Here is a 19,434-nt window from a genome sequence, read left to right as displayed (position 1 = left end):
ATCCCGAAATGATTGGAATCAATATACGAAATAAATAAGTAGTTTTAATCTTAGTATATTTATGTGACTATAAATTATTCCATCAAAAATAAAATAAAAAGTTTAAAAATTATTTTATTACTAAGAAGAAATAGACAACATTCATTTTTGAATGAACTATTTTTTTTTAACATAAATTAAAATAGACGTAATACTTTTTGTATGTTGATTCTGTGTTCAAATAATATATTAGTAATGAAAATTAGATGTAATTGCATCTTACATTGTATAATTTGTTCTTTTATGGACAAAAGAAATACCACAAAATTTTAGTATGAGACATGGGGTGTGTTTGTTACGGTGGATTTTTTAAAAAATTATTTTGACTCCATTTATAAAAGATATTTCAATTCTTTTTGCCTTGGCGATGGATGAGCTGACACGTTCTATTCAGGAAGAGGTCCCATGGTGTATGCTATTTGCTGACGACATAGTTTTGATTGATGAGACTCGGGACAGAGTTAATGATAGGTTGGAGGTTTAGCGACAAACGCCGGAGTCCAATGAGTTCAGACTGAGCAAGACCAAAACAGAATACTTGGAGTGCAAATTTAGTGTTGCGATAGATGAAGAGGGCACGGAAGTGAGGCTTGCCACTCAACCTATCCCCATGACAGAAAGCTTTAAATACCTTGGATCCATCGTCCAGAGTAGTAGGGACATCGATGATGATGTCACACACCGCATTGGGAAAACGTGGATGAAGTGCAGGCTTACCTCTAGAGTCCTATGTGATAAGAAAGTACAACCTAAACTTAAAGGTAAGTTCTACAAAATGGTGGTTAGACCAGCGTTGTTATATGGAGTGGAGTGCTGGTCAGTAAAGAACTTTCAGGTTCAGAAGATGCATATTGCGGAGATGAGGATGCTGAGATGGATGTGTAGACACATTAGGAGTGATAAGATTAGGAATGAGGTTATTCGGGAGAAGGTAGGAGTGGCACCTGTGACAGACAATATGAGAGAAGCGAGACTGAGATGGTTTGGACATGTGTAGAGGAGGGGTGTCGACGCCCCAGTTAGGAAGTGCGAGCAGTTAGAGTTGGGGGTTATGCGGAAGAGTAGGGATAGACCAAAAAAGTATTGAAGAGAAATGATTAGATAAGATATGAGGCTACTCCATATCACCGAGGATATGACCTTAGATAGAAATGAGTGGAGGTCGCAGATTAGGGTAGAAGGCTAATTGGAATAGAATAGTGTCTTACTCTGTGTCGATTTAAGAGGGTCGTAGGTCTAGGCATGCCTTTATAGTTGTGTTGTTATTGCCTTTGATTGTCACATTACCTTACTCTTGTTATTGTTCTTGTTTTGTCGATTTAAGGGATCGTAGGTCTAGGCGTGCCTTTATATATATAGAATGCTATATATATTATTTGTTTTCTCTCTTACTTGAGATTGTGATTTTTGAGCCGATGGTCTTTCGAAAACAACATCTCCATCTCCATGAGGTAGTGGTAAGATCTGTGTACATCTTACCCTCTCCAGATCTCACTTGTGGAATTTCACTGAATATGTTATTATTATTGTTGTTGTAAAGATATTTCAACAAAAATATTTCTCTTTCTTATCTTGGAAAAGAAAGAAAAGAAGAATAGGAAGTAGATATTTTTGTACATGAAGTAGGGCCCATCAAGGGCATGGTAAGAGGTTTATCCAATCCTCCTTGCGGAGAATAAGTATATTAACAACGATACATTCGGTATAGTTTTATAATAGTAAGATTTGAAAAGGATAATATCTTGGTAAATTTTACCTTTCTCTTGAAGGTAAGGTAGAGATATTGTTTCAATAAATTCAGACTCAAGAAAAAGATAATTTAAGAAAAGGCATAATGAAAGTATTAACATAACAATATTACAATAGAATTATACCATAAATAAACTACACGAAATAATAGATAGTCACAAAAATCGAAGAATAAAAAATTACAAGAGTAGTCCTACGACTATTAGTAAGGACAATAAGAAAAAGCACTCCTACCTAGTAGTATGGACTCATTCTTGCGTACTAACCTTCTATCCTAATTCGTGTTTTTTCACATCTTCCTATCTAAGGTTATAACCTCAGTAAGCTATAAATGTGTCATATCTTGTCTAATCAGTTTTCCTCACTATTAAACTTTGTTAATGAGGCGAATTGGGGAAGGTTGGTTCACTTGAATTCTTTCAATTATAAAATTACACAATATATATAATAATTTTTTAATATATATATATTGAGAGATGGTTTGAATTTCCTAAGCACACAATACGAGATTGATTCAATGATTTAAGGGTTTAAAATTCACGTTAAGGTTTCAGATTTTAAATTCTAGATACTATATATATTTTTTTAAAACCTCTTCATCGTCTCAGTAATTTTATTTTATGAATTTTTGTTTAATTCACGGGTCAAATTTGAATAAAAAATAAGTCTATTTCTAAGGACATTAATAATTTATCCCTTTTATATTATTTAAATCAATTATAATTGCTTGATTTGGATAGTTAAAAGTATTTAGCGCAGAGTTTGAATAAGGAAGGATAGAAAATTCACTTTTAAGTTATAACTTAATTTAAATTAGTCCATATTTTTTCTTGTATATTGACTCCTTTCATAAAAGGGATAAGATTTGCTGAATCAGAAACAATTAATTAAATCAAAATCTAGAACAGGACAAAAAGTATGGGACCCACTTTGTCAGGCAATTGAAACGTGTCAAATAGCCTAACGTGCCATGTAAGTAATTTCGCGGTGACTATTCTCTGCATTTTCTATGTCTGCTATCAGTATTACTGCTCTGCTCTCTTTCTGGTTTTCGTCTTGAAGAAATTTAAGTGCAAAAACGGAAGGATCTACTGCTTATTTTCTGGATTTGTGTATAGTTGATGGGGTGGTATGAGATCAGCTGACTGTAACATTTTTCTAGTAGGATGATTATGAAAAACCCTAACATTTCTAGCTCAAAAAAGGAGGGAGATGTTAAGATGGAGGAGGAAGAAGGTGTAAAGAGAAGAAGTGAAAGTGAAAAGCCACCAGAGGATGACTGTTGTCCCATTTGCTTTGGGAATTTCTCCATTCCTTGCAAAACAAACTGTGGTCACTGGTTTTGTGGTACTGTTCTACCATCCTTTACTTTCTAGTTACTACTACCTGTTTGCTTTTCTTTTCAGAATTTTGACTACTTTTAGTAGGGAAAATTTTCGCTTCTGAAAATCATTTGATGGATTTTTCCGTGTTTAGTTGAGTTAGTTTGAATAATAGAATAAATCCAGAGTATGACGAATTGACGATGTTTTCTTTCCTAATATTTTAGTGAGTTAGGGGTTAACAATTAAAACAAGTAAAAAAAAAAGGGCAGCCCGGTGCACTAAAGCTCCCGCTATGCGCGGGGTCCGGGGAAGGGCCTGACCACAAGGGTCTGTACGCAGCCTTGCCTTGCATTTCTGCCAGAGGCTGTTTCCAAGGCTTGAACCTGTGAACTCCTGGTCACATGGCAGCAACTTTACCAATTAAAACAAGTGATCTAGCTAAAAGTAGAGAGATTTATAAAAGGAAGTGATTAAGAGCAGCTAAGAAATTCTTATTGGAGAAACATTTTTAACTAGTCTCACATTTTTGTTTTGTTTTGCAACTTACTTGATTAAGAACTTGCTCCAAAAAACAAGATTTCAGATAATTATGCTAATACCATTTTTTGATTGGGAAAAGTTGTCTGTGTGTATACACACAATGCTCACACGTAAAGTATGTAGATTATGATTTCCTTGTCTGCTTTTCCCTTGTTCCGCAGCAAGTTGCATATTGCAGCTGTGGTACTACAGATCAACACTGTGCCGGTGCAAGTGCCCAATATGCTGCTGCCTCATAAGTAAATTGGTACCGGAGACATCATTACTTGTTCAACAGGAAGAGGATGTTGTGGAACTGCTTAAAAAGATTAGGCGGTACAATCATCTCTACATAAGTGGTGCTTATGGGTTTTTTCAGGTAAGGCTGCTATCTTAGAGCTCCATTTCTGCAATTTGATTCTAAGTTGTACATTTTTAATGTATACATCTTACTTTTTTATTTGAGGAGCGGTGGTGTTAGTTGGGTCTTTTTTCCTTTTTTGGTTCTCATAAAACTCTGTTAGCAGCATCTCCGGATAAAGATATTTTGTTTTGTGAAGGGTCTAATGGCCAGAGCAGATTACATGATAATTTCTGGTTTAAACTGAAACTGTTTGCTTTCTGCAAGTACAAATGAGATGCAAGATTTGGTTTTGGGATTTTCTGCATGACAAACGTGAGTTAGTTTTATTATATTCTTGCATCTTATTAGGTTCTGTCCTCATATCTAAAGCTCTCAAGATGGGCCATTTGTTATAGGGAACAACTTTGGTATTTTAAGATCTATGATACAAAAGCTGCTAACTTGAATTCAACTATTTTGCCATTCTGCAGTAGATGGACAATGGCATTCATGACCGTTAAGCATCATTTACTGTATGTATCATTGATGTCTCCTTCAGTAATGTTTTCTATAACAGTATCCAAACTAGTTCCCCTACTTATTGTGAATGTCGCTTCATCCTTTTACAATACCAACCTCTCTTTGTTTCTTTCCCCATTATATGAAATAATCGCATAATATGGTAGGAACTTGTGTAGCATTACCCTTAGGTAAGTAGCTTTAATTAGATACGAGGTGCATTTTAGAAATTCTGTTTGAAGTTGGTGCAGATTTAACTATTCAGGAAGCGGTAATAAGCAGTCTGGTAGTGATACAAATAAAAGGTCGTAACAGAATCAACCTTTTAGCTGATGCCCTTCTTTCTGATGTGGTACAATGACATTTAGCAAAAGGGGGACAGATCTGATGCAGACAACTCCTAACAATTTCTGGTCCCAACTCCAAAAGAGCTACTCTAATAACATGGTTGTTCCAGTATTCTTGGTGACTAGTACAAGCATGTTTAGTATAAGTGAAGCATATCACAAGTATAACTTACCTCTGATGCAAGTTGTTTACTAGCATTGGTGAATAATGTAATCTTTGACAATAAGTTAATATTTGGGTGTTGCAGCCATGCATTTGTTCCTCATGAACTCTTTATTGCTACAACTGTGCCTATACAACATAATGGAATTAGGGAAGTTTTTCTCTTTACAGAGAGAAATCATTGATGAAGTGAAACAAATTGATTCATGTTATTGTTTCATTTTAAAACTTCAGAATAATATGTTTCTGATAAGTCTGATTTTATATGTTCTCTTTCTCTTTCCCGCAGAAGGTACTAGCACTACCACTTTTAACGAGGAGAATTTTCCAAGCGCTGATGGACACACTGATGGATCCTGATCAAGTTCGTTTAAACTATTACTTGATGCGCATTCTTGCAGTAAGTTTTTAAAGAGTTAGTTGGGAATCTTCCAATAACTTCTGGATTCTTATTTCAATATTACTTGTAGAAGGTCTATGCATAGTTATGTAAATGCTGGAAGGTCTAAAAAAGGGGGACATTTGAGTTGCCGTGCAATCTTGTTGCTTTTTTTAATGATTATGATTACTCAATAACCTTGCATTCTGAGAGAAAATAATCCATTTTCTTTGGATGTGCTCTGTTCTGGGTGAAGCATAGATTCTCATGAAGTACCCTAGGACAATTTTGGTTAAATTCCTCTGTGAGGTTGTCGGTGACATGGAGAATCCCTGGAATATTGCATACATTGGTAATCTAAGTACTGTACTATGCTAAACCAAAATACCACTTATCTTATTGAACATTGCTTCTTGATTTATGATGTAATTATGCTCTAAATCGTCTTTATTGTATAGTTCGTTTTTCTGATTGTTTATGCTTTAGCTGCTTTCGTCGCAATTGGTTGCCCTGAAGTAAATTCCTTATGTCTACTGCAGTTGTTCCTGAGTTGGATCTACTGTAGCTGCCAATTCCAGTTCATTCCTACTGGTATTCTACTTGTCATACTCTATTAAAGAATAAGATTTGTATTGCATGGCATGCATGTTAAACTTTATGGTTATCTGCAGCCATGAGACACTGAAGAATCTCATCCTTTGTACGTGCCGCTGATGATTTTAGTGTCATTTATACCATTAATATATGGTCATGCTGATCTTCAGAATGCAACTTAATAGAGTTGACTATACTGCTTCTGATGAAACAAGAAATTATTATCTCGTAGAATAAGTTATTTGTTTGGTCTGTAGAGAAACTATTCTAATTTCACTTCTAGGACTTTCCAGGTCTCGATTCTATATGCAGCCATTGACAGGATGTTGCTGCATTTTGAACATAAGCTGATAAATTACTTGTTTATAGGAGGACTGGGAATCTGGAGACTGTTTGACATCTGTGCTATTGCCACGGTGGCCATTTTCTCTTTGGCTGGCCTATACCGTAGATGGGTGCTTCGTCGTCGTGTGAGACAGTTGGCTGTTCTACCAGTACAGCCTGATTGAAAGCCTATGCCAGCTCACTGAGAAGTCCTTGTCTGTGAATATATCTCAACGTTTCTTGCCTAAAAAAGAGATTCCCCTGCAGTTTTTTCTTTTTTCTTTTAGGGAGGTTATTTTAAACCGTTTTCGTCTATCATTTTGTTGGTGGCCAAGAGATCTTAATTCTTCCTCCCACTGATAGGTCATACATATTAGTCTTAAAACTCTAATTAACAAGTGCTTAGCATGCTTTTGGTTCATATTCGAACTTAGTGGATTTTCAAGTATTCCATCAATTAGTAATCCAAGATTAAGGCTCGTGGTCAAGTGGTATATTATCGCCAATTCTTCGAGATTAATTTCAGAAATTTACAGCATGATATGTGGTTACCTGCTTATTGAGATTGGCACATTCATGGTTAAAGCATCAAGTCTGAGCTATTCTTATGATATGCTTTTTTGGATTTATTATACTCATTTCCTAGTTGCTTACATTAACTAAAGAAGTTGCTTGATTCTCCCCAAAGAAGAAAGGAAAATGTGTCCCTTTCATTATTGAAATAATACATAACCCCTTGGGTAATTTTGTTCCTAGGCAAACTAAAAAATAAAATTTTCAAAAGATTCTAGCACAATACCCCGAAAATAATTGAAGCTCATTGTGTCAATTGTTTAAATCTGAAGGGGGGTGATTAGACATTTAAAGTTGAAATATATAAATGATTTTTGCAATTTCTTTTAATTGAGATTAACTAAATATTTTTAACCTTAAGAAGTGTATTACAAATTTTGTAAGACATAATCTAAAATACTTGGCTAATTCATTGGTAACTAGATAATTTAATGAGCTTTGTGATCAATTATAATTTAAATTAAAAAAGAATTCTAATTAATTAAAAGGAAAAACGTATTTGCAAAGAAGCGTAAAAATGATGTTTCCCGTGAAAGAGGTAAATACAAGAAAAGGATAAGACGAGAAAGGTGATGAGGTCATTTCTGGAAAGTGTGCGAGCAGGGATCAAATTTTTCAGGCACGTCATCAACATTTCCGCATTATATAAAAACAAACTTTCTAAACAAAAACAGCTTCCATTTCCATTATTTCTGCTATCATGAAATTCTTCCTCAATAGTCTTCCTCTACCAAATCATAATCAAAACCCTAACCCTATCCCACCTTCTCCACCTATGCTTTCCGACTTAGCTTCCGATTCCGGTGACGGACGAGAAGAGGAAACGGCATCTTCCGCCGCCGTGATAAATTCGGAGGAGGAGGAGGAAGAAATGGGATATGAGTCGCCGGAGGATGAGGACGAGGTGAATACGACGTCCTTTTCAGGGACGGAGATAGAGGATGAGCAGGAAGGTAATCGTGAACCGACAGCTGAGGATGAGGACCGTAGGGAGTTGGATGGTGCATCTTCGAAGAGCCTTGTGGTTGCTGAGACAGAGAATACGTTTCTGAGGACGGACAAGCCTCCTACTGATGATTGTTGTCCTATTTGCTTTGGCAATTTTGTCGTTCCTTGCCGAGGTCCCTGTGGCCACTGGTACTGCGGTAAAACATTTTTGCTTGTCTTAAATCTCTGGTTCATTTCCATCTTTATTTTGTTATTATAATAGCTCAAGGATATCATTTGTTTTCCATGAAATTGATTATGTGCAGTTATTTTGCGAATGAATTGGGTCTATATGGTGCAGATGGATGTTCTTCGCTCTTCTCTGAAATTTCTTAACTACTAGCCGATGCTAGTGGGATAGTGGTTTTCACACTACATTTAGATTTAGCAACTCGCCTTGGAAATTGACGGTGAAGAATGTGAAAGCACCACATGAAATTACATATAGTTGGATTAAGCTGTTAAGAAAAGAAGAAGATATAGTTGGAAAGCCGGCTTAATCCCGTAATTTTTTAGGTTCATTAGGAGGCTTTAACGATGTGCAGCTCATGTTGAATCATTTTACTCAATCACTCTTACCTTTTTCAGTGGTTTGGTTGATATCTGAAATACGTTAGGGTTATAATCCACTATTTTATTTATTTATAAAAAACACTATTTTATTTGGAATCCCTTTTTCTGTCAATGCTGAGGTTTAGATAGGAGAAGATAATCATAATGTGATGCAACCGAAGTAGGAAAATATCCTTCCTATGGCATCTTATTGATTAGGACAATATTTGAATTTTCTTGAACATTGTTGAGATCTGTTATCTCATAAGTTTACTAATCCTGGTTTTGTATCCTCTTTGGAGAGTGAGGTGTCAAGCTTCTCCTGTACTCTTATATGTTTAATTGTTTGAATGTTGGTAGAGAAAAAGTAATTGCATTCTTAACTGTGTATTTTTGATAAAGCCACTTCTTGTCCAGTCGACCATCACAGTTGTTTGTATTGAAGTTGTTTCTATCAAGCTTTTCCTCGGGTACTTTTTTCTGTCAACATATTCTTTACAATTTGGTTTTTCCGTGTGTAGGAGGTTGCATTTTGCAATACTGGAACTATGGGGCCGCACTTCAGCCTTGTAACTGCCCCATGTGTTCGAGTAAGCTTACTGATTTGGCACCTGAGGCATCATTGTATGGTCAGCAGGACGCTGACGTGATTGAGGTCTTGAAAAAAGTTCGAAAGTATAATCGCCTTTTTGTAGGTGGCACTTATGGCCTCATGCTGGTGCGTTTGACTCGGATGTTATTCTATCATATGTTAGATTGCGTAGATGGGATTATCCTTATATTTAAAGCATGTGGTGTACCATCTGTTTGGACGTTGTGTGTCTATGTTTTTGATTGGGATCTATTTGTGCATTGTCCTTTGGTTCTTTCAAGCTCAAAGCAGAATATCTTCTTGCTTAATCCATTTAGTTCGAGTTCAAGATCATGTACTTGGAAAGTAAAGGTCATTAATATCCTTGTAGAGAAAGTCTTTAATATGTGATCTCCGCGAATTCAGCAAGAGATTAGGCAAATTAGGAAATCAGACAATGTTTGTGGTATCAATTGAATTAATCAGATTTGTGCCGACTGTTTACGGATAATCCTCTTGCCTGCCTACCTATGGTTTGTTAAACAAAGCTAGTTGAACCTAACAAATATAATACATATCGTGTGTCTTATATTTTGCTGGTTTGTTGCTTAAGGTATCCTCTTGCCTATCTATGGTTTGTAAAAAAAAAGTTAGTTGCACCTGATTTTACATCAACCTAATAAATGTGTACAATACATAATGTGTGTCTTTATTTAAATTTTTATCTCTCTTAAATAATAGCAAAGCAATATTTTCAGTGGTTTCTAATCCTACACTTTTTGCAGATATAAGTGCTGGCTTACCATTAAGTAACAGCAGAGCACCACATTTTTCCTTATTTTTAATCCTTCTCTTTCTATTTTCTGCAGAAGGTTCTTGGACTGCCCTTTTACATGAAGAGAGTGTTTAATGAAATGTTGAATCCTGACAGGCCTGGTGCTCATTTGAACAAATTGCGAATTTTTGCTGTAAGTTCGTCTGACAGCTAAATGCGATGACTGCTACATTACTACTTTAATCAGCTATCTGTAATATTTGGCATTATAGCTCTACAGTCAATATTCTTCCTCAATTATTTATTTCAGAAGTGAACATCAAATTCTCATAATTTATTAATTTTCTGGTCTTCTGATTTACTATCTTTATCTACTTTGCCTTTCTATTCTTTAATATATTGTAGTAACCTCATTTCTTGAACTTATCCGCTGAAGCAGATAATTTCTTGCAGATGTTCCTGGGACTCCTTTACACACTCAGCCCCTTTGATTTTCTCAGAATAGGTACTCACATCTGCTAGTTGAACTTGATGGGTGTAGATTTTGAAGAATAATAATTGAGCAAATTGATGTAATCTTGGTCTTTTAGTAGAAGTATATAAACTATGAATCTCTCTGTTGCATTACAGGCAGAGGTGGCTACTGAAAGGTAAATAGAAGCTGAGAAAATCCATTTTTTGGGTGTCTTTTACTCTTTACTATTGAGACTAGTCTCCTCTATTTAATTGCAGTGAGAGCTTTTCTTTGTCCACCCTTCTTGCACGCTGGAGTGCTATTGGTGAAGAACTCAAGGTGCATTTCTCTTTGCATTGACCTTTTGTTTATTGCCATTTCACTGCAGGCCGTCAAAATGTCATTGATGTGTTTGATTACTCTGCCATTGCACTATCCTCGGTGTTATATTTGGTTGGGCTGTATCTTCGACGAAGGCGTTTCCGACATGTTAGGGAAATGGCTGAGGCTGATTTTGCTGCTCATTGACAGCTGCCAGCTGGTGAAGCAGATGTTTGTCGTCAAGTCATTGTGGAGCTTGAAGATTTTGGATTTCTAAAGATTTTCCTCTGCTTTTGTGGTTGCGCGCGTCAAGTTTGAGATGGACTTGCCTTATGATGCAGTTCTCTTTCCTTTACCTGCCAGTCTGTACAGATAGAATGTATAGTGTATATACTCATTTAGTTGATCGCTTTTCCACTTCGTCATATATTCTTTAATCTGAATGGAATATAGTCGTCAGAAAACTACCAGCTTCTTGTACTAATAATGAGTTTACGACCTTTACTTGAACAAGACCTGTATTTAAGGGGCTTCGGCTTTCTTTATATTACTCCTGCTATCACTTTGGGTTCTAGCTATGCGAAGTACCCCCTTGTCATTGTGGAGGGAGAAATCTAGTATCATTAGGGATTATTTACTTTTTGAGTGCTCCATAGCTTTTAATGAGTCGTTACAGCTGTTGAATATAGGGGCAACCTTTTTAGATTAACTAATCCTCGGATTATTTATGCCTTCTGAAATAGCTATTGACAAAATCCCAAAGAGAATCAAATGAGGGAAGAAGATAAAATAAAATGCACCACAGATGGAACACGAGGGTTACACTAATTAATTATGTGCAAGGGAATTTTGGCGACATGTCAGTTGCTCATTCATTACAGTATAAGGCGCTACAAAAAAATGGTTGCATTGGGCAAGGTTTAAACAATCAAGCTATGGGTATCTTTCTAGTATCAGAGAGCAGCATATATCACTGGGTTAAAAATTCAAAAAGCACGACTTCCAAAAGCAGCCATTAATGAATATGACAACTATGGTATTTGTATTTCTGAACAACACCCATCCTTTGTATACTGTATTATTGAAGTCCCTTTGATCCAATGTCTTCAACAGCGAGAGAGTGTCGTAAGGAATACTCTTGGCTGTAAAAACCTGTAAAGCAACAACGAAGTTTGTATGCCGTTAATATAACTTTTGTAACCCCTCTCAGATATATGATCTCCCTCTCATGTATGAAACAAATGCATCTTTTCTTGAGCCTTCTCAAGTTTTTTCTTCTTAAAACTTATGCACACCTCCACATCACAACATTTAATCATTTTGTATCAGTTGAAAATAGGCAGCACGTGATTAGCAGGGTGAATGGATCGTTCCAAATGCTATCTTCTGAGCACCTGTTAGAAGAACTCAAGAGCACATCCCAAGTAACGGAAGAATATAAAACAATTTAATAAGTGTGTTTCTGGAGCATAGGCTTGATAGCCACTGTTTTAGGCTCTCCTGTCGTAGTAGTGCAGCACCGTACAGATTTTTTAATCCAATGCGCATTCAAATTATTTCTCAAACTTAAATGTATATATACAAGCAAGTCAGCAGGTCTTTTAAGTTGGGCCATTATTTCAAGCAAATATTTACATTCTCTAGGTTTCCAGTCACATTACTACAATAACAATAACCCTCAATCTAGGGTGACTGAGATTCACAGCTAGATGATACAGAATAATTAACTACTTGCCCTGATATATATACAAAAGAATGTAAAATACCTTCACATATTATCTACTAACTGTGCATACCAAGGACCATGAACATTCACTGTCACATGCGCTGCCATAACCAATACAGAAGCAGCTTCCACAATCTCGTCAATTAGAACAGTTGCTCCCACCTGCCGCAGAGCCATTTCAACCAATTCTCTTCCATGTCTTCCGGTTCCCCCGAGTACAACTCCCCTTCCAGCCAAATATATTGCCCGGGCTACATGTACAAAGATAGCATCCCCAGCTTGCAGGCTCTTGGATAACATCCTTGCCATGATCTCTTTGGTCTGCTGAAGCTTCATCAAATCAGTACCGTGGCCATGATCTAAAGGTTTGCCAAGTATCGAAATGATCTCTTGAATACCAGCATCATTGTTGGAGTCAAGGAGCTCAGAAAGTGCTTTCGCACTTCCCTGAACAATTTTATCCATATCTGCTGCACTTGATACCATTTGCATACTCTGAAGAACCTGTCTTTGGACTAGAATGCTGCAGAATCATGATCAAGTCGATAAGTAGATCATCGAAGGTCAAGTAAAATATTAAAATAAGAGCATTTCGCATCTAGGAGCCTCTTTATTTTCCTTTCAGGAGGGGCAGGGGACTGAGATGTAGTAACAGTTACCTGGTCGCTATTACAATGATCTTTTGGATTTTTGCCTGAATAGACCTTAGTCTAAAGAAGTTCAGCTGCATAGTTTCAGGCAACCCTTCTTGCGTCAGACCAGATACTGCATTTACCAACTTTAACAAGCCCAGCCTCACCAATAAATCAATCTTGTCCCCTGTGCATTCTTGGAATTCATCTACAGCTTCTGAAAAGAAGCCAGTCACTAATCATGTAAAAGATACAGGAAGCCTAGGCAGTTGATTGCTCTAAATTAATCTGATGCCATTTGGAATTTAAAGGGGTAAAGCAAGGGGCCGACTCTGAGGTAACCAACCTGTAGAGGCCAAAGGTGAAGCATGATTTTTATTCATTTTAACTGAAAAGCTTCCTCCAGTTTTAAGGGTGGCAGAAGGAAGGAAACAATCCTGTCCACTTGTCAGGCTGGATAGAGCCTCCTTGTGTTCATTAAATTCCTGGTCCATGGAATCTTTGACAGATAAAAGCCACTGCCGTGTCAAGGGTAAGGCGGTCATAGCCACAGAAGGAAGTCCATAACGCTTGGTGAAAGCTTTCCTTAAATAATCTAACGCTGCAGGTCCCTTGAGAATTGGTTCCAACATTCTAATCCTTGCCTTGCTTATTTCTTGTTTCAGCAGCTGCACAAAAAAAGAGGGAATTTCAGACACCTTATACTGGGTTAAGGAAAAAACAGAGAAAGCAGAATTGGAAGCACAAACATCCTCAAAAACATAGCTGATGGAAAATTTCTAGTCTAAAGACTTGTTTGTTAAGCAAAGTGGTACAACAATTATGTTTCAAGATGAATTCAAACACCATACACTTGACAGTGCCCCCCTGTATCAGAATAGAATATCCTCGCACTCAGGACACTTTCTTTGGAATGTGAAATAGGTCCTATCTAGACTACACAAATGCTATAATTTATCATCTTACATATGACTTATGCTCCCCCGATTCTGCAGCATAGAAAAAGGGGGAGAGGAGGGAGAAATACAAAGAAAATAAAAAGTCAGTATATATCTATAGTATTACAAGTATCAAATCCTGGTCATCTAATGTTACTTTGAAACAACACTCTTTGCAGAAATTTTTTTAGTTGTGATGAGTTAAACAATGGAAAGAATGAAAGATGTCCAGAAAGATTTTTACCTGCATCTCTTCCAGTACAAAACGCAAACCCCTGACTAGTGCCAGGATAAATGAATCCTCTGACCCATCCCCACATATATCAGCTAGTTCTCCAAATAACTTTTGACAATTTGCTTTTAGTTCATCCTCCTTAGCTGGAGAGGATAGTTTCTGCAAAGTTACCAATGTGAAATCCATGATCTTTTGAAGATAATCCATGTCAAGTTTGCCTGAGATCAACAACTAAAAAAGGAAGGCAAATTGTTAGATGGATAAAGAACTTGCTCATATCATAAGGTAAAAACAATCAGACATATGAGCTTAATGATCTGGGAGGTACCTGAGAGAGAATGTCTGTATCAATAGCTTCACTAATCTTTTGTCTCCAGCTCTGAGGAGCCAAACTACAAAGTTCATCTCTTGCTTCTCTCATTAAATCAACAACTCGGTTGTATCTATGTTCATCCTTTTTCATGGATTCCACGACACTATCCCAGAAAGCCTTCTCCATTGTTTCTCTAACTTTGTCCTGTAAAGGTCATCAGGGCAGAACAATCAATTAAAGTTTCTACTGTCCCTTCCAGTTTTCAGGTCAGTTTTCAGGTGCCTGACCAAATGTGCTTTGGTTTAGTAAATCAAGATGTAAGAATGCACCTACCTTAATACTATTATCGTATTTATCAGCAACTTTTGTAGACTCAGCAAATTCCAGATGCTGACCATGAAGAGACTCGTTCACAATTAATTCATTCTCCATTTCCAATCCCTCATCAATACGAGATGACTGCATGCTATTGTTGGCAGAAGAACCGACTTTTGAAGGCAGTTCATTCCTAAATAAGGTGCGCACCACACGGTTCGGCTTCTGATCACTCACCTCAAGTAAATTCCCTCCTTTATTTGAACCCCCAAGAGAAGAAGAGGCACTTGCGAGAGTAATTGGGCTTGGAGATACTGAATGCATAATTGGAGAGCCCACAGGACTTCCATTTTCTTTAGCTTCAAAGTATTTGTTTCGTGTGTCAGAAATTGCATTATCCATCCGTTCAATACCAGCACCTCCACTAATATTAAGCACCTTTTCTCTGAGAAGTCTCTGATCTTCTGTCACCTACATGACCGTAATGATGTCTCAAAAACTAAGCTCCTAAGAATGGATCTTTTTGAAAGAACCGACATTTTCTGAACCATATATTGAAGGAATAACAACTTCTTCATGCAAAAAAAAATAGGGGTAAAAAACCTGTTTCTGGATAGCCTTCAGATCATGAGTAAGAGCACCACCATCTCCTTCAGGAGTCATTCGGCATTTTTGAATCATGGAGAGTTCAAGCTGGCAAGCAGCTCTAACTAAATCCTCCTCTAAAGACTGGGCATCTTTAACCTTCCATACCACAAAGCTATTCAAGTAAGAGCACCATGCTGAATCAAATTCTGTGAGTTGCGACTTGAAGGTCGTGCGCCTTGCCAATCCACAATCAGCATTCCCATCTGAGGTCTGGATGGATCCATTCAAAATTATCCTTACCAACAGTTCAAACTCTCTGACAAATTTTTCAGCAGATTTGGCCAGGGCAATCTCCCGCTCCCCTTTACCACTGAACACTGCATCAGGGTGACCTAGAACCATATATGCACACAGCACGATTCGAACTGGATACCGCAACAACTTAACTGGAGTTTTGGCTGCTGGTAAGCTGGATACTGTTTTTTTTGCACCACCACTGTGGAGAGATCTCCTTGGTGTAGCCTTCTTTTTGGGTGTAGCTACTAGATGGAGAAGATGATCAATGTCGCCCCAACCAATGGTACTTGTGGCACCGTCAACGTCACGCAACAATTTGAAGCGAAGCTCAAGCCGATCGAGCAAACCTTTCACTCTCTGTAGTGTATTAGGCGATTCAATCTTCATTGCTAGCTGCTCAAATGGCATTACCTTAGCTGTATTCTCATTAATACTCAGCATAGTATAAGCTTTTGCAAGATGGAAGGTCGTCTTTCCATGTGCAAGGAACTGCTTCCAACACCTGCAAAAGGATACTTACAAGATGTTACCACATCCGTTTTATCTTATTTACCGACAGTATTTCATGCAACTAGGAAAATGAGCTCACTTATATTATGACAATTTGTGTAACGAAAGAGAGTTTGCTACTTCCCTTACCTTGCTAATTTCCTTGAAAGCAGGTAAGCCTGGTCATGTATCTTGTCATAACTTTCACAAAAAGAAGTATGTGATTTTCCTCTCTGCATCAAGTATTCTTCTCTTTGCCTCTTTGCCTGTTCATTATTAAGTTGCAAAGTGACAGAAATAGTATCACATTATACAGAGGACATGATCATTAAAATTTGTTTAACTTGAATCAAGTGTGTATGCTGTTACCCTTTGTAGCTTGTCTTCTATTTTGATTTTCATTTCCCTTCTTTTGATCTCTTCCTGGTGAGAAACTGACTTCGCAACACTCCGCGCTTGCATGACTCTAGCACAAGCCCTCCTCTTTTCGGCTTGTAGCAATCCCATCCTCCTCTTCTCAGCAGCTGCACGCTTTTGACAAATTGCGGCACGCACTCGTTCTTTATACTTGCTCTCACGAGCCATTCGGCGTAGTAATGACTGAGATGTCCTCTCCCTCAGTGTGGCCCTCCTTTGGCGATTAGCTTTTAAGAGAAGCATTCTATTTACCTCAGCCTGCTGAACACGCAACTCAACCTTTGTACCCAGTTCAGCTCGTTCCTGTCTGAAGCGCATTTCTGCTCCATTTTTAGCTGCCTGCCTCAACTCATCTAATTTTGCCAGACGCGACTTAGCCTGCGCTAGAATGCTCATCCTGCAAATAGAGAGAACTTAGAAGTCAAAACTAATGGAATGGCTTACAGTCACACAGAATAACCTACTAAAACATAAACAGAAAACAGTCGTTTTACTCATTTTATTGTGAAAGATTGATATTTAGCAGCATGGCATGCACAATCATTCAGTTTCATGAAGTCCATCAGTTCTTTAACTCTACTAGTTATAAAAATCAGGCAAACAATAGAGATTATGCGCATACATCAAATCAACGTAGCATTTTCCCCCTGTTTTTGCTTTTCATCTCTTTTTTTCTTTTCTTTAGGCAAGTATTCTTGAGTATGGGATGTGTTTGTGTTTCCCTTTGAAAGGATCTTCAATGTAGACCATATTGGTTAAATGCACTAGTAAAATGTTTGAATCCAGAAACAAGAATCTTCAACTCAAATAGTTTGCTTTAAAAGAAGAAGAAACTATTAGTACACATGGAGATATAAACAAGCTCAAGCAGATATTCTATAACATTAATTAGAGAAGAAAAAGCTTAAGTAGTGAACATCCACAGTGATTTAACAAAAAAAATCCCAAACCCCGTCGGAGAGGAGGGGATCATGAATGAAATACAGTGAACAATAAAAGAAAGTCCGGCAAAATGATACTTTGAATGACTGGCAAACAAAGAGAACATAATTCTGTTACATGTCAGCCCCACAAATTGCTATAATGACAAACTGAAAAAGGCCTATAGAGAAAGGTAAAGACCAGCAAACGTAATAATTTAGAGTGGTCAGCATAATTATGATCAATCACATGGCTAACTATTTTATATTATTCAATGAAAACCCCTGAGCACTTTCAAAAGTGCTCCCTCTGTAAAACAAGGTGTATATAAAAAAAAATGCATAGTTGCACAAAAATGTACAGTTGGATTTCAGCAGAAAGTTTGCTCAGAAAAAATATTATGAAAAGTTTAGATTCAGGAACAAAACTATATAAAAAGAAGTTGTTACCTTTTCTCCTCAGCAGCCTGAAGTTTAGCCTCAAGACGCTGTCCAAGATCTTCTCCATGAGTTGGAGACTGTGAGGGGCTTCTGGGCTTCGGTCTAGCTTTGCTTGATAGATACTCATAGAATTTCTGCTTCATACCAAATTGCAAGTTTTAATGGAGTGTTTATCAAAAAAAAAAAAGAACATAAAAGAAATAGCATGACAGAAAAAAATTATGTAACTTTTTCATATTTATGCTCCCTGCTAATGAAAAACCCAACAAATAAAAAAATTAACCAGGAATTAGCATGTGATTAACTCAAAGAAGTTGTTAAAAGATCATACCCCAAAAAAGAAAAGGCAAATTAGGAAAATATTAGCAAAATATCAAGGTAACAGTGGAACTATGATCATCTATATTGTATTTTATAAAGAAAATATCTAAACATAACTTTTTTATCACAGCAGATACAGGATTGAGTCTTTAGTTGATTATTATTTTTTAAAAAAAAGAAGTCTTTAGTTGATTGCTTGATTGAGTATAGTTTAAAAGGAGGGATAAAGTATAAACAACAACCAGATTGCTTGATTGAGTATATTTTAAAAAGAAGGGATGAATAAAAACCAGAAAATGGTCTTTTTCTTCATCACCTAACAAAAAACTGTAACATAAAGGAAAGAATCGCACACCTCTACCTAACACAACAAACAACCGTACTAACGATCGAAAATTTTACAACAAAGGTAAAGCTTTTCACTACACACAAAAATTATTTAGGGAAAAAAGTATATACCTAATCAAAACCAGGACTTTGTACAAAACTGATTCCCTACAAGTTTGAAGAATATCTGAAAGACGCTTAACTAATTATTACCAAAATGGAAAAAAATCCACTATAAACAGTTAAACTAAAGACATGGAAGTAGAAGCAAAAAAAGAATCAATTTTAATTCCGAGTAATTCCTAAAAATAGAAAGAAAGAAAAAATGATTATCGACTGTGTACAGCTTATCGGAAAAAGTTAAAGACCTGTCGACGAAGATCGGCGCCACGAAGCTTAGCCTCAATTTCTTCGGCAGTAGGAGAAGAAGTTTTAGGCTCCGATAGCTTTTGAAGAAGCCTAGGTGGAACCCTCAGCGGCGACCATATCGTTTCTCCGTCATCACTCGCCGGAATTTCTATCGCTATTCCACCTATCTTCCCTCTTTCCGGCGACTCCACTTCCATCTCTATTTCCCAAAAAAAAAATCTCCGAAAAACGAACGATCAAATCACTTCTTAAAACTTGAGCTTTTGATCTATGAATATTACAATATTAATTATAAAAAAAAAAATCTATGAATATTTAAACCTCTTTAAGAGAAATTAAAATTTGAATTTCGAGAAAAGTCGCGATGATTTGTGAAGAAGAGAGAGAGAGAGTTTTTCTTTTTTGTGTTTTGTAAAATGTATTTAGAAGCTTTTTGGTGATTTTCTTTTTCTATTTATAAAAAAAAAATTATATATAATGGAATTGCTTTTGTGTGTCAAAAATGCACAAGAGTGCGTGTAAAATGAAGAAAAGGCGTGTTGGAATATTAGTGGATTTCTTATCCAGAAAGC

General features: G+C 36.8%; 3 protein-coding genes across 14 annotated transcripts; 2 read left to right on the top strand and 1 right to left on the bottom strand.

Moving 5' to 3' along the window:
* The first annotated feature begins 2,776 nt into the window (after positions 1-2,776).
* Positions 2,777-6,795, top strand: LOC129885856 (uncharacterized). Of its 9 annotated transcripts, none has more exons than XM_055960316.1 (6): positions 2,778-3,135; positions 3,815-4,011; positions 5,294-5,404; positions 5,645-5,735; positions 5,923-5,974; positions 6,271-6,489. In XM_055960316.1, exons 1-5 carry the CDS (start codon positions 2,955-2,957, stop codon positions 5,946-5,948), a joined length of 606 nt encoding a protein of 201 aa, XP_055816291.1. In that variant the 5' UTR covers positions 2,778-2,954; the 3' UTR covers positions 5,949-5,974; positions 6,271-6,489. The 9 variants fall into 9 exon arrangements, with proteins under 9 accessions (XP_055816286.1, XP_055816291.1, XP_055816292.1 ...); XM_055960317.1 differs by having other exon boundaries at positions 6,261-6,489; XM_055960314.1 differs by having other exon boundaries at positions 6,055-6,489.
* A 534-nt stretch (positions 6,796-7,329) lies between these two features.
* LOC129885854 (uncharacterized) lies at positions 7,330-11,108 on the top strand. 4 transcript variants are annotated; one of them, XM_055960307.1, is made up of 5 exons: positions 7,330-8,019; positions 8,935-9,131; positions 9,854-9,952; positions 10,213-10,264; positions 10,492-11,108. In XM_055960307.1, the coding sequence occupies exons 1-5, from the start codon at positions 7,575-7,577 to the stop codon at positions 10,809-10,811; spliced, it is 1,113 nt and encodes a 370-aa protein (XP_055816282.1). In that variant the 5' UTR covers positions 7,330-7,574; the 3' UTR covers positions 10,812-11,108. The 4 variants fall into 4 exon arrangements, with proteins under 4 accessions (XP_055816282.1, XP_055816285.1, XP_055816284.1 ...); XM_055960310.1 differs by having other exon boundaries at positions 10,199-10,264; positions 10,492-10,574; XM_055960309.1 differs by having other exon boundaries at positions 7,331-8,019; positions 10,199-10,264; positions 10,602-10,738.
* A 1,023-nt stretch (positions 11,109-12,131) lies between these two features.
* Positions 12,132-19,229, bottom strand: LOC129885853 (uncharacterized). Its single transcript, XM_055960306.1, has 11 exons — positions 18,862-19,229; positions 17,855-17,979; positions 16,437-16,881; positions 16,218-16,333; positions 15,297-16,080; positions 14,712-15,164; positions 14,394-14,582; positions 14,075-14,296; positions 13,239-13,560; positions 12,920-13,109; positions 12,132-12,783 (listed from the first exon to the last, which is right to left on the bottom strand). Exons 1-11 carry the CDS (start codon positions 19,057-19,059, stop codon positions 12,303-12,305), a joined length of 3,525 nt encoding a protein of 1,174 aa, XP_055816281.1. The 5' UTR covers positions 19,060-19,229; the 3' UTR covers positions 12,132-12,302.
* Positions 19,230-19,434: the final 205 nt, after the last annotated feature.

This window comes from Solanum dulcamara, chromosome 4 (assembly GCF_947179165.1).
Source record: "Solanum dulcamara chromosome 4, daSolDulc1.2, whole genome shotgun sequence".
In the NCBI taxonomy this organism is placed as follows: Eukaryota; Viridiplantae; Streptophyta; class Magnoliopsida; order Solanales; family Solanaceae; genus Solanum; species Solanum dulcamara.
The sequence above is the reverse complement of the archived record's forward strand: the minus strand, read 5'-3'. Positions and strand labels throughout refer to the sequence as shown.

What these genes read in the sequence shown, in the direction of transcription:
- LOC129885856 (XM_055960312.1), top strand. Translation starts at nt 2,955, where the DNA reads ATGATTATGAAAAACCCTAACATTTCTAGCTCAAAAAAGGAGGGAGAT. An exon ending in CTGTGGTCACTGGTTTTGTG is followed by an intron (nt 3,136 to 3,814) that starts GTACTGTTCTAC and finishes CTTGTTCCGCAG; the next exon opens with CAAGTTGCATATTGCAGCTG. An exon ending in GTGCTTATGGGTTTTTTCAG is followed by an intron (nt 4,012 to 5,293) that starts GTAAGGCTGCTA and finishes TCTTTCCCGCAG; the next exon opens with AAGGTACTAGCACTACCACT.
- LOC129885854 (XM_055960307.1), top strand. Translation starts at nt 7,575, where the DNA reads ATGAAATTCTTCCTCAATAGTCTTCCTCTACCAAATCATAATCAAAAC. An exon ending in CTGTGGCCACTGGTACTGCG is followed by an intron (nt 8,020 to 8,934) that starts GTAAAACATTTT and finishes TTCCGTGTGTAG; the next exon opens with GAGGTTGCATTTTGCAATAC. An exon ending in ACAAATTGCGAATTTTTGCT is followed by an intron (nt 9,953 to 10,212) that starts GTAAGTTCGTCT and finishes AATTTCTTGCAG; the next exon opens with ATGTTCCTGGGACTCCTTTA.
- LOC129885853 (XM_055960306.1), bottom strand. Translation starts at nt 19,059, where the DNA reads ATGGAAGTGGAGTCGCCGGAAAGAGGGAAGATAGGTGGAATAGCGATA. An exon ending in CAGGCTGCTGAGGAGAAAAG is followed by an intron (nt 16,882 to 17,854) that starts GTAACAACTTCT and finishes CTCTATTTGCAG; the next exon opens with GATGAGCATTCTAGCGCAGG. An exon ending in TAGAAGACAAGCTACAAAGG is followed by an intron (nt 16,334 to 16,436) that starts GTAACAGCATAC and finishes AATAATGAACAG; the next exon opens with GCAAAGAGGCAAAGAGAAGA.